Source organism: Oxyura jamaicensis, chromosome 2 (genome assembly GCF_011077185.1).
Source record: "Oxyura jamaicensis isolate SHBP4307 breed ruddy duck chromosome 2, BPBGC_Ojam_1.0, whole genome shotgun sequence".
NCBI lineage: Eukaryota > Metazoa > Chordata > Aves > Anseriformes > Anatidae > Oxyura > Oxyura jamaicensis.
Window position 1 is genome coordinate 85,672,695 of NC_048894.1, and position 16,799 is coordinate 85,689,493.

Here is a 16,799-nt window from a genome sequence, read left to right on the forward strand (position 1 = left end):
CCTGACAAAGTTACCAGTTTCTAAAACAGGTTATTGTGTCAGTAACCATGTACAAAGTAAATATTGAACTGGGGGCAGAAAAGATTGTATTTTTCTTTTTAAATGCATCTTCACCTTCTAAACTAGCCTTGTGTGGGTAAGGTAGCTCTGTTCCTCTATGCTTGCCTTCCAACCCAGCAATTTGCCATAATCTCTTTGGTATAACCAATTTTATATAAAACCTGTCCTGCTAGAGCCTGAGCTCCTTGCTGGGAGCAGTCTTTATGGATCTCTCAAGAGGCACAAGGGGAGGCGGTTGCACGGCAGGGCCTTCTTTTTATATCCTTGTTCCTGAGTCTCCCGCTTGTCCTTCTTCAGTGACTTCTAGATGTGCAGTGTTTTTCATTACAAAGGAATCTCCCTTATGGAGTGGGCTGTGTGTGACCTGGGAAGAAATCAAAACAAATAAAAAAATCTAGGCAACTTTCCTGCTTGGCTTGTTCCACTGCTGCCCTCAGTGTCATGAAATAATTTTATGTATACATAGAAATCTGGAAGCAAAGGAAGTAGCTCTAACATCATCACTGAAACCTATGCCACCACCACAATCATCTGGTAACTAGAATTTTTTCCTAATTTCTGACCTAAATTCACTCTTTCCTGGTTTATTCCTATTTTTTGTCTTGCAACCTTTCACTTGAATAGCACTTCTATTTGGTAGTTTCATAGAAAACAATTATAGTTCCTCTGAATTACTTAACAGTAGGTTAAACAACCTAAGTTGGAGAACAAACAGTGAAGATAAGAGTAAAAAGAGCTTCACCAAGTTTTTATTGAATAGCTGTGTTTATAAATGAGAAATATAAACAACATTTTAATGCTAAACCTTTCCTGTGCATTGTATCTGTTTCTATATATGTTAGACTAAAGAAGTAAATCTAGATTGTGAAGTACAATATTTTACTTCCAGAAACATTTTAAGTGTGCTGTACTCTGGTTCTTATGTTATGTGAACACTATGAACACTAGTTCTTGTCTTGAAATATTTAATAGTATAATTCATGAGGGAATTTATTATTTCTTTTAAATTAAAAAAATCAAATTAAGGTTTTATAAAGATCAGATGGTGAAAAGGTCTCATTTTTTTGTTTATATATAGGGCTACATATATATATAAATATAGACACACAAATATAAAAATAAGTTAAAGCTTAACCTTATTACCTGAGGTTAATGTTAGAAATATTCTGTTCTCTTTAATGTGATGAAACAAGTAGCAATGTATTTATTTCTTTATTTTTGTACTCCTGAAGGACAGTAATAAATAAGACACGTATCGTATCTCTGAGGCTGTTTTTTCTCTCAGCCCATGAATTCATCCTCTCATTGCTTGCTTGTCTTCTGAGTTCTAAACTATCAGTTTCTCAGTTTCTACTCCTTTTAATCTTTCTACTTTCTCACTGGTAATTGTGTCTCTTCCCCAGACTACTCCATACATCTTTTTCCACTTATCTGCCTTCCTGTTGTAATATTTCCTGTGCTGCTGTTAAATAACATTGACGATCCAGGGTTTGTCTGTCACCACTGTTAGCAAATGAGGTCATCACCCATCCTTTTTAAAGCCTATATGTTCAAGTGAGTCTAAGAAGAAAGCTTGTGTTGGATGCTTTATAACGTATTATTACTTGAGAAATTCAGATGTTTCCATTAAATCCAGATGAATTTACAATGTTTCCAGCTCGTGCTATCCCTATGATTATTCTCTCAAACTTAAGGATTTAGCACAGTTCTCTAACAATGGATGGAGATCTGGATTCCTCCAAAGGCTCAGTGCTGGTGAAACACAACATTGGTTAAGGTATACATTCATCGTGGATCTGTAAATACGATCAAAGTCAAATGGGGAGGTTCTGGTGTTTTATTCTGATTTTTTTTTTTTTTTTTTTTTTTAAATGTAGGGCTTGGATCAAAATGCTTGTACCCTATATGATGAACTTCTTGAAATATTTGTGGTGTCAAGAAGATAAGAGCTAGCCAATACATTACTAGATAAAAAGATGTATCTCTGCCTGAAGTACAGTAACTCTTTTTTATTTGTGGGAGTACTTATGGAAGGCTGAAGAAATGTTAAAAGTCCTTTTTCTAGAACTTGTTATATTTTTGTTGTTTTGAAATTGAAGAGAAGTGTAGCTAAAGACTTGTAAAAGCTGCTGAAACATGAACTACACTTTCACAAGTTCACAATAATAGTTTTTTTTTTTTTTTTTTTTAATCCCTTTTTTAATACAAGGTATATTTTCTCCTACAGGATATGCAAGTGAGAACACACCTTTCTGTTCTGCTTAATTCATTAAAACTAAGGCAGTCCAATTTGTTTCCTCCTCTTAGAAATTATGATGGACAAGATGCTTAACAGCTCAGCAAGTAAACAGATTGACCTGTTGTCACATCTCATAGTAAATATTTCTTCCTGTGTGTTACTGGATCGTTTCCAGCCTTTTGAGTCTGTTGATAAATTGGAGGAGAAAGCTCGTGAGCTCATGCAGCAAAATAATTTTTTGGCTAGTAAGTATCTTATTTAAAATGTGTAAATACAGAAAACATCAGACTTTAGTTGTTGTCTGTGTTTGTTGATGAGAGGTTAAAGTTGCACAGTTTCAAAGTATGTACTAAAACTCATAATACAGGCAAAATACAGCACATCTAATTTAGCGATATTCCCCAACATTTGGTTGCTATAATATATGCAGTAAAGACTAAGTACATTTTTTAATTGTGGAAATGCCAAATGAATCTTTGGAGTCTGTGATTGCTCATGAAACATTGAAAAGCAGAGTCATAAAAGCTTAAAAGGAATAAAAATATACACTACTGGGGAAACTCAACTACTTAGGACAAGATTACCTGTTTTTTCTCATTTTAAATTTTAGTTTTAATATTCTTGGCTTTGCAAAAAGAGGGGAAAAAGTAAAAAAAAAAAAAAAGTTCTTAAACCAACAACTTAGAAAATTATTTATTCTGAGTAAATTAGTTCTTAGGCAACTGATGTTATTTCTTTTCCTCATTGGGATTACACTGTCTGTCCTTTGCATTACGTTCTTGTTGTGAATCGTTTAATTGTACAGAAGAGTTTAGAAGACAGGAATGTTTTTCTTGCTACACATTTTCTCTCCTTGCATAAATAGCTTTGAATTGCATGTAGCCTTTCTAAAAAGGGGGGAAGAATGTTTTAGAAAACTAAATGCTTGCATAAATGGGAAAATGAGTTTGAAAAAAAGTCTTTACAGCAAAGTATTGTATGATGTCTTTCTGAGAGCCAAGTGGTCAGAGAGATCATTTTCCTTTCCTAAGGAAAAAAAATAAATCAGTTTCTCATGTTCCTCAAGAAATCCTAGAATGTCTTGGTCATCCGGAAAGAAAATACAACCAACTTAATATATTTGACTTATCTTTCCAGCTACAGATAAAGCTTTCACTCACACTTTTTACTGAGTTAGAGAAGACAATCATGAAAATTGTGCTATGTTAAAGCAGAATTTATATTATTGACTTAGAAATTAAGAAATCAAAGTTAATGTTAGTGGGTTGGTATTGTTTCCTTTGTCACCCACTTCCAGGGGTTGTAATCCTTTGGTGGACAAATTTTGTCGCAGTGCTTTTGCATGTGGAAGTGGTGTCAGTCTCCCCAAAACCTGTATATAAAACAGGGCTAAATCTGTATGTAAAGAGGATAAGCTACAATTCAAAAAGACAAATCTCAGAAGGAATTTTCTCAGGTAAAAAGGACTGTTGCAAACCTATTTATTTTATGAATAAATATGAATGAAATAATGTTGGTGTCTATGAAACCTACCATTCTTGAGTGGGGGCCAAGAAATTTTAAAAGACCTGCTCTAACAGGTGAGTGTATCCTACTGTCATATGATAATTGGTCAGGAGTTAGGTATGTAAATAACATGTCATATAGGCTTGAGTATGAAATGTTTTTTCTTTTTGTGTCAGGTATCATCTTCAATGCACCAAAGAACAAGACGCCAGATTCTAGTAATCTACTTCCATGGCACATTTCATATACAATTAGAACCAGTGTTCTCTACAGCATGAGAACGGATTTGATTAAGAACCCAGTGTGGAAATCTCACCCCCAGAAGCTGCCAGCTGATGGGTTTAAATATAACCATATTTTTATTCCTATTCAAGACATGATTGAAAGGGCAATCATTTCAGCTCAGACAGGGTCAGATATCTCAGAGCCAGCAATTCAAGTGCAAGCCATGCCTTACCCTTGTCATACCAGTGACCTGTAAGTAAATTTTCTACTTCTTAATTCAATTATAGAATTCTTATTGGGTTAACACTTAGAGGACTTGGGAAGCTATAAGATCTTTGTAAGGAATAAATGCAGTTTCTAGCATAGGACTGAATGTGTTTGATACCCAAACAGCAAATGTTAAGAGACGAGGTGACAAAACATTATGCAACTTCTGTCTGCCAAATGACCCCTTAGAAGCTGTTTACAGATATACATTGGTAAGAGTAGTCTGCTGGACAAAGACTGTCAATACAACTAACTAATGCAACTAACAGAATATGCGAAGAAACACCCTTTCTATTATCAATTGTCCTGTGTGCAAACATAGAATTTGTCCCCAGTATGTGATGAAATACACTGCAAAGTTGATTTGAGCAAAAGAAAAAGTGTAGGATTGTTTTTTGTAAAATTATCATAACACCCTGAGTATTAGAATGGAAAATTAGTTAATGGTGAGAAATGTATTAATGAAGCAAAAGTTGACTGTTTCATGCTATTGCTTATTATGCATAAATCTGAATTCTGTTTGACTATGAATGGAGCCTCATCACCTGGAAGAGAGATTACATCAGTTCTATTGCTGACACATGGAAATAAAATTTATAGTACTAATACATATATTTAGCTTGTTGCATGAAAAACAAGTGAATCACCTAACCTGAATAAAAATCTTGTTGCTCGTGCCAGATCTTGTTTTATGTATGCTTTGAGAATAGTCACAGTATTAAGCTATTAACAAACTGCTAAAAAATCTTTTATGTGTGAGAGCTAACAGTACTGCATATATATTCTTTCATAGATTCTTGAACAATATAGGTTTTTTTTTCCCACTTATGATGATGTTAACATGGATGGTTTCTGTTGCTGGCATGGTTCGCAAGCTGGTTTATGAAAGAGAAATTCATCTTGAAGAGGTAAGAGAGTTCAGTCTCTGAAAATAAAATTTATTTATTAAAGCATACCAAAATACAAAACTTAAACATTTGAGTACTTTTGTGTACTCATAAATGCAGCTGTTTTTTCTTTTTCCTTGGTTTTCCTCTTGGCAGTAAGTTCAGATTCTAACTGGCAACTCAGATTCACAACACTACTGATTTGAGTTTCAGCATCAGCCCTCCTAGTGTGCAAATATTTTCCATGAGAGAAAAAGCAACAAGCAAAAGATCCTTAAAAGTTGAATCTGGAAACTTATTTAAAATGAGGCTTTGTGTTTAGAGTATGGGATTCTTTTTTCATGTTTTGCTGTATGTGGCCTAATATCATAAAACTTCATGAGCCAAATTAAAAATTTCCCATGTACTATGTATTTTTCAAAAATTTAAGGGAGGATGACAGAAAAAGTGAGACAGAACTATTTCAACTACGTCAACAACTAGTCTTAGCAGGTGCTAAGCATATAGAAAGACTGTCTCATGTTATGTCTTAATAAACACAAATCTGAATTCTGTTTGACTATGAGTGGAGCCATGTAAATATATTTTTTGGTTGTTGTTGTTTCAATTTGGAAAGTTATCTAACTTCTCTAATCTTTGATTTTGTAAGATGGATTTTGGAATGTTTTAAAATGCCTTTTTTTTTTTTTTTTTAGTTCATTTTTATAATCTTATGAAAAATGCATTAGAAATAGTAGCATCTTATTTCCAAAAGCATTTTCTAAAAACAGAGGGGTGATATTTCATACCTGGCTAAATTATTATTTGTACGCTAATACATAGAGGTTTACAAAAATATCCATATGCTTCTTTTAGTTCAGCAATAGGCTGGGAAAATATGTGTTTATACAGTCCTGTAGATATCCCTGGTGCTTTTTGGAGTATATAAAGGCAAACTGCTCACTGGAGAACTCAGTAATCTTACATCTGGTCCTACAACCCCATGCAAAATTGTGCTGTGCCTGGGATTCCTCATGTTCATGTGTGGTAAGCTCAGAACTGAGTGTTTAGTCCAGGAGAGGGCAGCAGAAGGGGTAGCACAGGGTAAGAAGACAAGTGATTTAACAGGAAGATGGCATCCTCTGGGGAGTCAGTAGTGTCTTGGTGGTGACATGTTTTGCTTTAAAAAAAAATAAAGAAAAAACAAAACACACACACAAAGAAATAGAGATATTGTGTCCTAACTTCAAGTCTTTCTGCTGTATTGTCTTACAGTATATGAAGACAATGGGAGTACATCCAGCCATTCATTTCTTTGCTTGGTTTCTGGAGAATTTAATTGTGCTCACAATAAGCAGCTGTGCCCTGGCCATCATTTTGAAAGCAAGTGGTATCTTTGCTTATAGCAATGGCTTCCTCATCTTCTTTTTCCTCCTGGATTTTGGAGTGACAGTTATTATGTTAAGCTATTTTTTGGGAGCATTTTTTAGCAGTGCCAATACAGCAGCTCTGTGTGCCAGCCTTGTGTATATGATCAGTTTTTTACCATACATAGTTTTGTTGGTCTTGCAGAACCAGCTGAGTTTCATCAAGCAAATTATAATGGTAAATATTTATTTTCCTTTTCTAATTTTTCTTCTCCAACCATACCATGGATTTCTGTAGTTCTGAAACTTTAGACTATCATTTACTTATTTTGTCTTTTTTTTTTTTTTTTTTTTTGTCTTTTTTGTTTCACTGGAAATAAGTCATTCTTTACTAGGTACTGAACTGACCAAAAGTTTTGAATGTAGAAAGAAATAAAATATAAATTTTCAGGGAAATTTTGTAAACCTACAAAAACAAAACAAAAAAAACCATAAGGAAGTTATATTCCTCACGTTCATAATGTCTCTTAATATTTTGGCTTCAAAATATTTATAATGTTACTGTTCTCTGAAGCACACCTGATAGCATACTGGTCATTAAAGACGTTAAGTGTTTGGAGGAAAACTTGAGATATTATAGTAGATTTATTCAATAAATAGCATATCAGGATATTTTGAATTGGGGGGATATTCTAGAAGTTATCTTGCTTTAGTTCTTCAATAGCTGTATATAAGTAGTGTATATTATCCTGAATAATCTGTCAGAATCATCTAATATTTTTGGTCTAGAAAAAAATGTGCAAATTATTGTCATGGCTGTATTTCCTCTTGCAATGTCTCTTGCCTATGCCCCAGTTTGATTAATGTACCAAATTGCTTAGATACACTTTTCCTGAAAGAGACCTAAAACTAAGGTGATTATTTTTTGTGTGTGTTTTTCATTTGTGCTGAAGCTATGGGTTGCAGTAATATAGTTTAAAACGGTAACTGTTCTGTGCACCTCAAAATTTCTGTAATTGAGGAACTTCTGTTCAGCTTCTAAAACTACTCACCAGTCAGCTTTGGAAAGCAGTCAGCTTAATGATTTGGCACAGGACACATTCTTAAGTATCCTTCTATCTATATACTCTCAGTTGTGATTCACAGTGTACACAGGCTTAGATACATGACAGATCTGAAATTTAAAATAAGATTTTTGTGAATGGCATTAAAATCATGAGAGTGATCAACAGCAGGTAAGCCCAGGATGCTAAGGAGGAGAAAATGACTTGAACTCTGATGGTTCTCCTTAATGCAGGGAAATCTCAGTGAGTCTGTGTTAACAAATATGCAGGGATATTTTTAATCTGCTGTATTTACCATTAATGGGAGTTTCACTTGCAGCTTCCCTTGCTCTGCAGTTAAGAATGACTTTCCTTATTAGCTGTTTTAACATGATTTTCTTCTCATTTCATTACTTATTGTAGATCACCGAAATTACTGGTTTTCAAACTTTGTCACAATCTGATAAAAAAAAAAAATAAAATCTGGAAACACAGAAGACCTAGCTAATGCCTTCTAATGCTGCAAATGTTAGACTGTTGGTTACTTTACCCTTGAATGATTAAGTTAAGCTTTTCTTTGAGGAAGTGTGGTGAAAATTTACTTCATCTGGCCTCTTAGTAGCTCTTGTATTATGTGTGCAGATCTCTGCCAAAAAAAAGGACTAGCTTTGTTAAATTACTTTCTTAGATGGATATGTTTTAACCCCCCATATAACTAAACTAGAATTGAAAGTCTTTTCCTTTGCCCAACAGCTGTTTAGCCCTTAGTCTGAGACAGAGTACTAAGTAAGTCTAGTTATGGTAGGCTGTTGCTATTACAGAAATTGTTCCTTAACTCATTATAATTACCCAGCAGCTGGCTAGTTCTGGCCCAGGGGTGATTATGTTAGGTGCTAGTGAGCTGCTGCTCTTGCCATTCCCGCAGCCAGCTGCTGGATGCAGTGCCATTCCCTAGATTATGGTGCAGCTGGGGAAAACACCATGTGCTGAGCTGTCAAAGTGACATGTGAGCATGGCACAACAGAACCCATTTAGAAGGAAGAGTGAAGAACTGCCAGAGCAGAACTGTTGAGCCTGTGGTTGTTGTGTAGAAAATGAAGAAAGAGGCAGATGCCCAGCCTCTCCCTGACCAGCAGGTACCCTTCCCGTCCCCCAGCCAGCCACCCCACATTAATTATCCAGCATGGTAAGGAATACCCCTTTGTCCAGTTGGGGTCAGCTGTCCTGCTTCTGTCCCTTCCTAGCTCCTGCTGCACCCACAGCCTCCTCACTGGCATGGCAGTGTGAGAAGTTGAAAAGTCCTTGACTCGGTGTAAGCAGTGCTCTGCAACAATTAAAACACGTAGGAGACGTTTCTTCTCAGAAAGAGCAGTCACGCATTGGAATGGGTTGCCCAGGGAAGTGGTGGCATCACTGTCCCTGGGAGTATTCAAGGAAGGGTTAGACCTGGTGTGTAGGGATGTGGTTTAGTGGGTGACATTGGTATCAGGATGATGGTTGGACCAGATGATCTTGAAGGTCTTTTCCAACCTAAATGATTCTATGTTACACTGATGAGAGTCTAGAGCCTGAGCTGGAAAACGTCATGTGGCATGTGTTGAACAAGGTAGATAAGGCTGTAATTTGCTAGGTCCTGCATTTTTGCCACCTAACCTTACCCATAAAATTGGCCTAGAAGAAAGCTGGAGAGGGACTCTGTCAGGGACTATAGCCATGGAACCAGGAATAATGGCTTTGAACAAATGGAGGGGAGATTTAGATTAGATGTGACATGAGGAAGAAACTCTTCACTCGGAGCACAAATCGCACATGGGAATTAGGGCTGAAGATGCACCTTGCTTCTGTTCTTTTCCATAAAGAATAGAATGAAATTACCTAAAAAACAGTGTTAAAAATAAACCCAGGGCACAGGATGGGAGGTGCAGGGCAGTCCCTGTGGCCGAGGGGCAGCCTTTCTCTCTGGCAAGCCAAATGGCCCAGGGGAGCCAGCCCCACAAAAGGGGTCCTCAGCCCCTCCAACCCTCCTCCTTGTCCACGTGAGGGCATCTTCCATGCCACTCCCAACACAGCTGCCTTTGGTCATGCGTGGGCCACTCCATAACAGAGGCTTGCTGAGATCACAGTGGTCACCACTGCCCCGCCTTTGCTGCAGGCCCTATAAAAAAGGGCCCCTGCAGCTGGCCCACCACTCACTGAGCTTCTAGGCCCTCTGACAGCCAGCTTGTGTGGCAGGAAGAAGACTAGAAGAGCAAGGTGAGCAGCAGGCCTCCTCGGTGTGCGAGGACAGCCATGCAGTCTGGTGAAGCACCAAGAAGGAGTGCACCTGACCAGAAGGAGAGGTGTCACAGGCAGAGGCATAGCACCGGTGGCACAAGAGACAACAGTGCCCAAGGGACCTCTGGTGCCCACAGTACAGGCAGTACCATTGGCACTGCAACAATGTGGGGAACAGGCCAGCCCCTCAAACACCCAGCGACAGGGGGTCTGGGCCTTACCATAGGAGCAACGGTGACATGGGCAAAGTTGGGAACATCAGGCAGACAGCAACGGGGAGCAGAGGTGTGCCCATAGTCCGGAGCACAGTGCGGGATCCAGTAATGGCCGTAAACCAGATGGCAGCATCAGACCCATGCATGAAAATCAAGCTGAAAGTGGCATGGGACCGAGATGTGGAACTGGACAACCCCCTGGTTCAGCACCCTGGACAGAAAACATTCTGGACAGAAGGCATCCCGTTTGGGCAGTCCCGGGCAAGGACTGGCTTAGCCTTCTGCCCAACACCGTGGAGCCCATGGAGCTGAATCCACCAGATGTGGAGATCCACCAGATGGAGGTGGATCCAGTTCTGCCAGAACAGACTGGGGACTTCTGTGGCATGTCTTTGTGCTCTGCCACCCGAGAGCACCAACAGTGTTGCAGGAGTGCCTGGCGAGCCCCTTACTCATTGCTCAGGCTCCATCGCAAGCATTAGCTTGGAGCCACCAAACACCACAGACATCCTGCAGGCTTACCTGCAAGATGTCCCAGCAATAAACAACTCTTGCCGATTCTCAGGGGTTGTGTGAGTGCTTCTTTTTGGGGAAATGGGCTAAAGTTGCGCCAGGGGAAGTTTAGGTTGGATATTAGGAAAAGCTTCTTTACTGAAAGAGCTGTTAGGCATTGGAATGGGCTGCCCAGGGAAGTGGTTGAGTCACCATCCCTGGAGGTCTTTAAAAAATGTTTAGATGTAGAGCTTCGGGATATGGTTTAGTGGAGGACTTGCTGGTGTTAGGTCAGAGGTTGGACTAGGTGTTCTTGGAGGTCTCTTCCAACCTGTGTGATTCTGTGATCCCTAACTATAGAAGCAGAAGCTATTATTTGACTAATTAATCCAATTACCTGCTGTGGAGTAGGATTCATTTTATTTGTTAGGGCATCTCACAGTTGTTCTGTGAGCACTCAGTGTAAACCACACAGACACAGTCAGGTCACTTCATGTCAACAGTAGATGTAACGTGCATCTTTGTCCGTCACAGATCATAAGAGTGATTATTAAATAGAAGAACTTACTGTAAATGTTTGCTAGTCTTTGTTAGTCATCCCTTACAAGGTGCATGTAGAAATTGACCTCTACTGCTGTCGAATTTGTATTACCCCATCTGATTGTTTTTGCAGGAATTTATTTTACTGTTGAGTACAATGGGGGATTAGGTCAGAAATTTATCTAGTGGTTATCTTGTTAATAAAGTTGTAGGTATCTCCTTCTCTAACATTGGTTCTTCCATGTCCTTCCCTGTTTAATATATGAGATAAGCTGTTTTATGACTTTGTTCTGTTTTAAGATACCATATCCCAAACTTGGACATCAAATACCAACTGTATATGTATATATATATATATATATATATATATATACACAAAACTATATTTCACACTTGATAGTTTCACTCCTTCAATAGAACACAAATGAAACCACATTAAGCTGATGGAACAGTTCACACTATTTTAAAAATGGGAAATGCTTTCCTGATCAGTACTTTGTGTTTTAATTGGTCAGATAAAAGATACTGATCCTTTGCACAAATGTAAGCACAGATGTAAGACTGCAGAATTCAGGCATAAAAAGGCAGGAGAATATTTTGTTGTTATGGTTATTTTCTTGTTTTCTCCCCCTTTGGGCCACTGGGAAAGAAAAGTGGACCGCAGATAATATGCATAGTTTAAAATCACTGTTATTGCAAAATAACTCTTCAGATATCCTGAATGCATTGAAGATCATGCAGCAGCATGTGCAAAAGGGGATAAAATTTGAAGAGAGGGAAGAGGCCATCAGGTGAGATGGCGAAAACTTAGGGATATAAGAGGCAGGGACTTGGTTAATGGGAATTAGCATTAACTTTTTTTTTTTAGCACAAATGTGTAATCTGTGCCAATAATTATTTTTTCTAAGTAGCAGCCTATGTCATACTTTTCACTTCTTTCTTCAGACAGCTGGCAGGATGTGTGCCTTTTCTGTTAAATGTTGCAGAAGCCTTATTTAATTGTATTATTTTAAAATGAGAAATGAAATGAACTATTTCAGCTCACTTTCAAACTGCAGAACTTTATCATTGAACAATGGTTTTTAATTTTAGTAATGGTTTGGATCTCCACATCAGCCTTCATGTGCTTGCCAGTGTTTTTCTATTGACCATGAGTCATAATTCCGTGTTATCCATCATGGAACTTGGTCATTTTACATTTTGTACTTTTCTGATACAGCATGGTTAATTTATGTTTCTTCTTGCAAGTTAAATGCTATTTCCCTGAACAAGAATTCTGTCTTTACATATAGCACCAAGTGTATGGATTCCTTCCACTGCTATCTCTTGTTGAGTTCTGGTCTTAAAAAAATGAGTAGGACCACTGCTCTTACTATAAAAGTATATTACTTTACATGCTGTTGCAGTGTTACACATTATATATTTTGTGTAAGTGGCAGATTTAGGATGGTCTAAAACTTGTGAAAAGTTAATTAATCCTTTCCAATTTTAATAAATAGATCAGCAGAACTTTTAAGGTGGAGCAAATACCACTGCAATATGCAGGGGAGTAATGTTAAAACATAAAAGGAAATAATGACCATTAGCCTAGTTGAAACAGTGGTCTATTTATTTGTTGCTTGCTTTTAGTAGCATGAGTTTCATGGAGGTTTTCTAATGAAGTATTTTATTTGATGTTCACATCTTATTTCTCCTTTGGTGTCTTCTCCTTTTAGTGTCTTCTTTCTACAACTGCTTTTGGGCAGGGAGTATTTTTCATTACATTCTTTGAGGGTCAAGAAATAGGTAAGTTCTCCAGTTAGAATAAATAATTATTATTATTAAAAAAAAAGTACAGTTGGAAATGTTTTTCACTTTATTTTGAAAAAATAAAAAAATAAAAATCACTAATAATGAGTGAACAGGATAGATCATAAGAGAGGAGAAAAATGCTCTCAAAAACCAAGTTAAGCTTGTACTACTTTCCAGAAGTAAATTAGTGGGCTTAGAAGCACAATACAGATGGTTGGGAATCCTCACTGATGTCAGTGATGGCTCTAAATCTCGTTCTCTGGAGGATATCCACAGAGAGTGTTTTATACAGCAGTGTGTGTAGATTCACACATGCACTAGTGTATACTACAGGGGAGTCTATAAGAACAATATTGTACAGAGCAAGAGCCTTGTAAGTTACTCTCAACATAATCCTAACATAAATATTTAACCAATTTACACTGGAAAGTAGGAAAAATAATAGTATTTGCTTTGTTAAATATCTTGTATGTTTCTACTATTTGTACTGAGCCTGAGTAACAGTGCACCTGTCTCTGTGAGCCTGGAGATAGCTGGTGAAATTTCCACTGAGAGCTACTGTGCAGGTGCAGAAATGTATGAGAGCACTGTGTTGTGTTTAAGCGTTAGGAAGAAAAAATATTTGGAAACTTGCTAGATGCACGGTGAACCCTACTATCAGTAAGCCCTGTTCTGCCCCTGTTGATGCTGAAGTTATGAAAGAGTAATAAATGAATGTCAGGGACCTTGATAAATATATACATTTGCTTTATGTATCTAAATATAGAAAAGGATGTAGTCCCTTTATTTTTTCGCTACTAAAGCAAGATCGATATTAATGACAGTGTATTTTTCAAACCATTAAGTATTGGAAAAATATTGTAATGATACAAAAGTTGACAAGTAGAAGAGGCAGTTGCAGAAAGTACTAAAATTTCACACCAGACACTTCCATCAAAATAACTCCTTTTTACTGAATAAAGGGCAAAATGTGCTTTGTGAAAAACTGCTCTTCTTGACAATCGCAGAAAAAGAATTGCAGAATCAATATCATGCCCCAATGTACTGCAAACAAAATAGCATTTTCCCCTTTTCAGAAGAAAAATGTAATGCTTTTGTAAACCTACAATTTAGGTACTTTTTACTTTTCCCTTTACAAATACGGTAACTTTCAGTAGTACTAGTTTTCTCCACTGTCTTTCTCCCTTTCACGTCTTTTGCACTTTTACAAAGCATACTCAGTATGTTTGTAGTTTCAGTTTCTCTCTGAACATGGTCAGTGCACACAAATACTTGTTTCTTAGAATTCTGTGTTCAGATTTAGCATTACAGAAATTTTAGTGTAACCTGTTTCTTTGTAATATCAGCAGTACGTCCTAAAGCCTGATTTATTGAAGAGGTCAGTGCCCTGTTTTGTCATAGTCGTAATTCCTTTTCTATTGCCAAATTAAGGGCCATCTAAAACTTCATAAATAGCCTTTTCTACGTAAACTTCTCTGCATTTTCTCAGCAGCAGTGTCACCTGCTGTTCTAAACAGAGGCTTGAGAGGCTTGAGTAATTCATTTCTATTCATTAGGATTACTATTATTACCTACACTCTTTTTTTCTGTCAGTGCAGAAGAGTTTGTTGGTGGCGAGTTTGTGATCTTTAATGCTGTACTGATTTAGTTTTGACCTTTTAAAATTATTATTATTACTACTACTACCAGGAATTCAGTGGAATAATGTGTACCAGCCAATGGCACAAGGAGGACACATGACCTTTGGACTGACCTGCTGGATGATGTTATTCGACTCCATTTTGTATTCTATAGGTGGCTGGTATTTCAACATTTTTTTTCCTGGTAAGATCAGAGATTTCATATTATATGTTTTTGAAGCATCCATTGAGGAGTTATTGAATGGAATGAATAGATTTGACTTTCCTCATTGTATGCAAGTAAAACAAAAACATTTTTGATTTGAGGTTTTGATGTGCCAAAACTGATTGTGTTTAGGAACTGGGTCTTCCTATTCAATAAGCATTGAATAGTGCTTCAAAATGGACTAGAATTTGTAGGCAGACATGAAGTCTGTTTTGTTTATAAGCGTGACACATATTTGAAGGACTTTGTTGGTACTTTGCAGTAACACTGCTCAGTCTAGGAAAAAAAAATCTGTGAAAATGGTAAATCTTCTGTCACTACTTGGGATCAAACCCAAGAACAACAAAACATTTTCAGTTCACTAAGACTTTGAAGTGCCTGGTAACAGTATCTTGCTCTTAGTCAGTTCACAGTCCAATGCATAAAAAGATGTAATTAACTTCCAAGTAGTGGAATATTTTTTCAATATGCAAGTTTTATAAATATTGTTGAGTTGGTTGAGGTATTTTGAATCATACTCTAATGCCTCACTAACTGCTTGAAATTTATCTTTCCTCTGATTTGTATGTCATCCTTTCTTCTAGCTACTCTGCATTTGTTTAAAAAAAGAAAAAGTTTCCCTTGAAAGATAAGTAAATGTGGAATATACACTTGAATTTTTAAAAATATAGCTTAAATTGACACTTGCCATTCAGCATGAATGAGCTGCAATTTATGTGTTTGTTCAGTGAAACCTGGAAGGATCAAGCAACTTCTGAGTTCAGATGGTGTTTTGGAGCATGGCGTTGCCTGTTCTATTTGAGTGCTACAATAAATATTTCTTATTCTGATTTGTTTAAATTGTGCACACGGTAATGGGAGAATAATCTGTAATGATTGGTGCAACAGATTATAGTTAAAATAATAAAAAATAAGGCTGTTTGCCTCAGCAGGCTATTTGGTTCATTTTCTTTTTTTCTTTCTAGTATGTAAGATTGTATTGTCTGTGTCTACATATTGCTAATTCCTTGCTTCCAATACACTTCAAACCAGGTTTGGAGATAGGGTAAAGCACAGTATCATTGAGGCTTCATGATTTTATGGCAAGATCTGGTGTTACAGACAAGTGACTTTTTTTCCACTTTGTTAAGGTTTGTGAAGTTCAGCTAAGAGTCTGAGATAGTTAAATGCCCTAAACGGCTCTTTTAAAGTAATATTAAGATATTAGTAGCCCACATACAAATATAAAAATACTATGAATTTTGCAACTGTTTCTTTTGTACTCTTTCATCTAGGAAAACCTGGATTAAGGAACTACTGGTACTTTCCTTTTACTGTTTCCTACTGGAAGAACCTGTGTGGTGCAGAGAGGATGAGAAAACATTATCTGAATTCTAATATGTTTTTCTTCAATGAAAACTTCCAAGAAAAGGGTTTGTAATTATAACAGAATTGTAATAATTATTTTTTTGAATGGTGTGTTGATTTTGATCGAAGTGATTTTATCATTGGTGGGTCCTATATTATATATTTTTAGATCTTGGTTCTTTCTCTTTTCCATTGCTTAATATATACTATCAACAATATATACTAACTTTTAATTGTGCTGTCACTTGTAATGCATGAATGGTTCAACTAAAACTATTGTCTATAAAGAGTTATAAAAAGTCTTCAAGAATATGTAAAGTAAGTAACTCTTGGGTTCATCCTGTACCTGTATTGTTACTTTGCTTTGTTAAGCTCTCCTGAAGTTCCTTACACCCTTTCATACTGTCATAGAATCTGAAAAGCCTTGTGCTTTATTAATGATTTTTTTTTTTTTTTTTTGCCTACAGCTCAATTTTTCTTCCTCCTCTTCTGCTGTTTCTATCTGCTTCTTTACATGGATGATATAATTTTGTTTGTTTCCCTTCTATTTCTTATTTTCCTCTTCTGTTATCACTGCTTTTTCTGTCTCTGTTTCTTATCCTTCTATTTAAAAAGTGACTATGCTAGTAACAACATTTTTATCTGCCTTCAGTTATGTTCACTGCTCTTCTGTTTCTGTATTTGGTTGCTTAAAATTAAGTATTTTACTTAATTTAATTATG

At 36.7% G+C, this 16,799-nt stretch overlaps 1 protein-coding gene across 1 annotated transcript in view; it reads left to right on the forward strand.

The window, feature by feature from the left end:
* Nucleotides 1–16,799, forward strand: part of ABCA13 (ATP binding cassette subfamily A member 13) — a 195,658-nt gene that overhangs the window by 70,005 nt on the left and 108,854 nt on the right. The window contains exons 29-35 of the mRNA XM_035318461.1: nucleotides 2,368–2,544; nucleotides 3,982–4,282; nucleotides 5,091–5,205; nucleotides 6,439–6,768; nucleotides 12,810–12,879; nucleotides 14,575–14,709; nucleotides 16,005–16,142. Of these exons, the coding sequence (XP_035174352.1) occupies nucleotides 2,368–2,544; nucleotides 3,982–4,282; nucleotides 5,091–5,205; nucleotides 6,439–6,768; nucleotides 12,810–12,879; nucleotides 14,575–14,709; nucleotides 16,005–16,142 (1,266 nt within the window). The remainder of the gene's footprint in view (nucleotides 1–2,367; nucleotides 2,545–3,981; nucleotides 4,283–5,090; nucleotides 5,206–6,438; nucleotides 6,769–12,809; nucleotides 12,880–14,574; nucleotides 14,710–16,004; nucleotides 16,143–16,799) is intronic.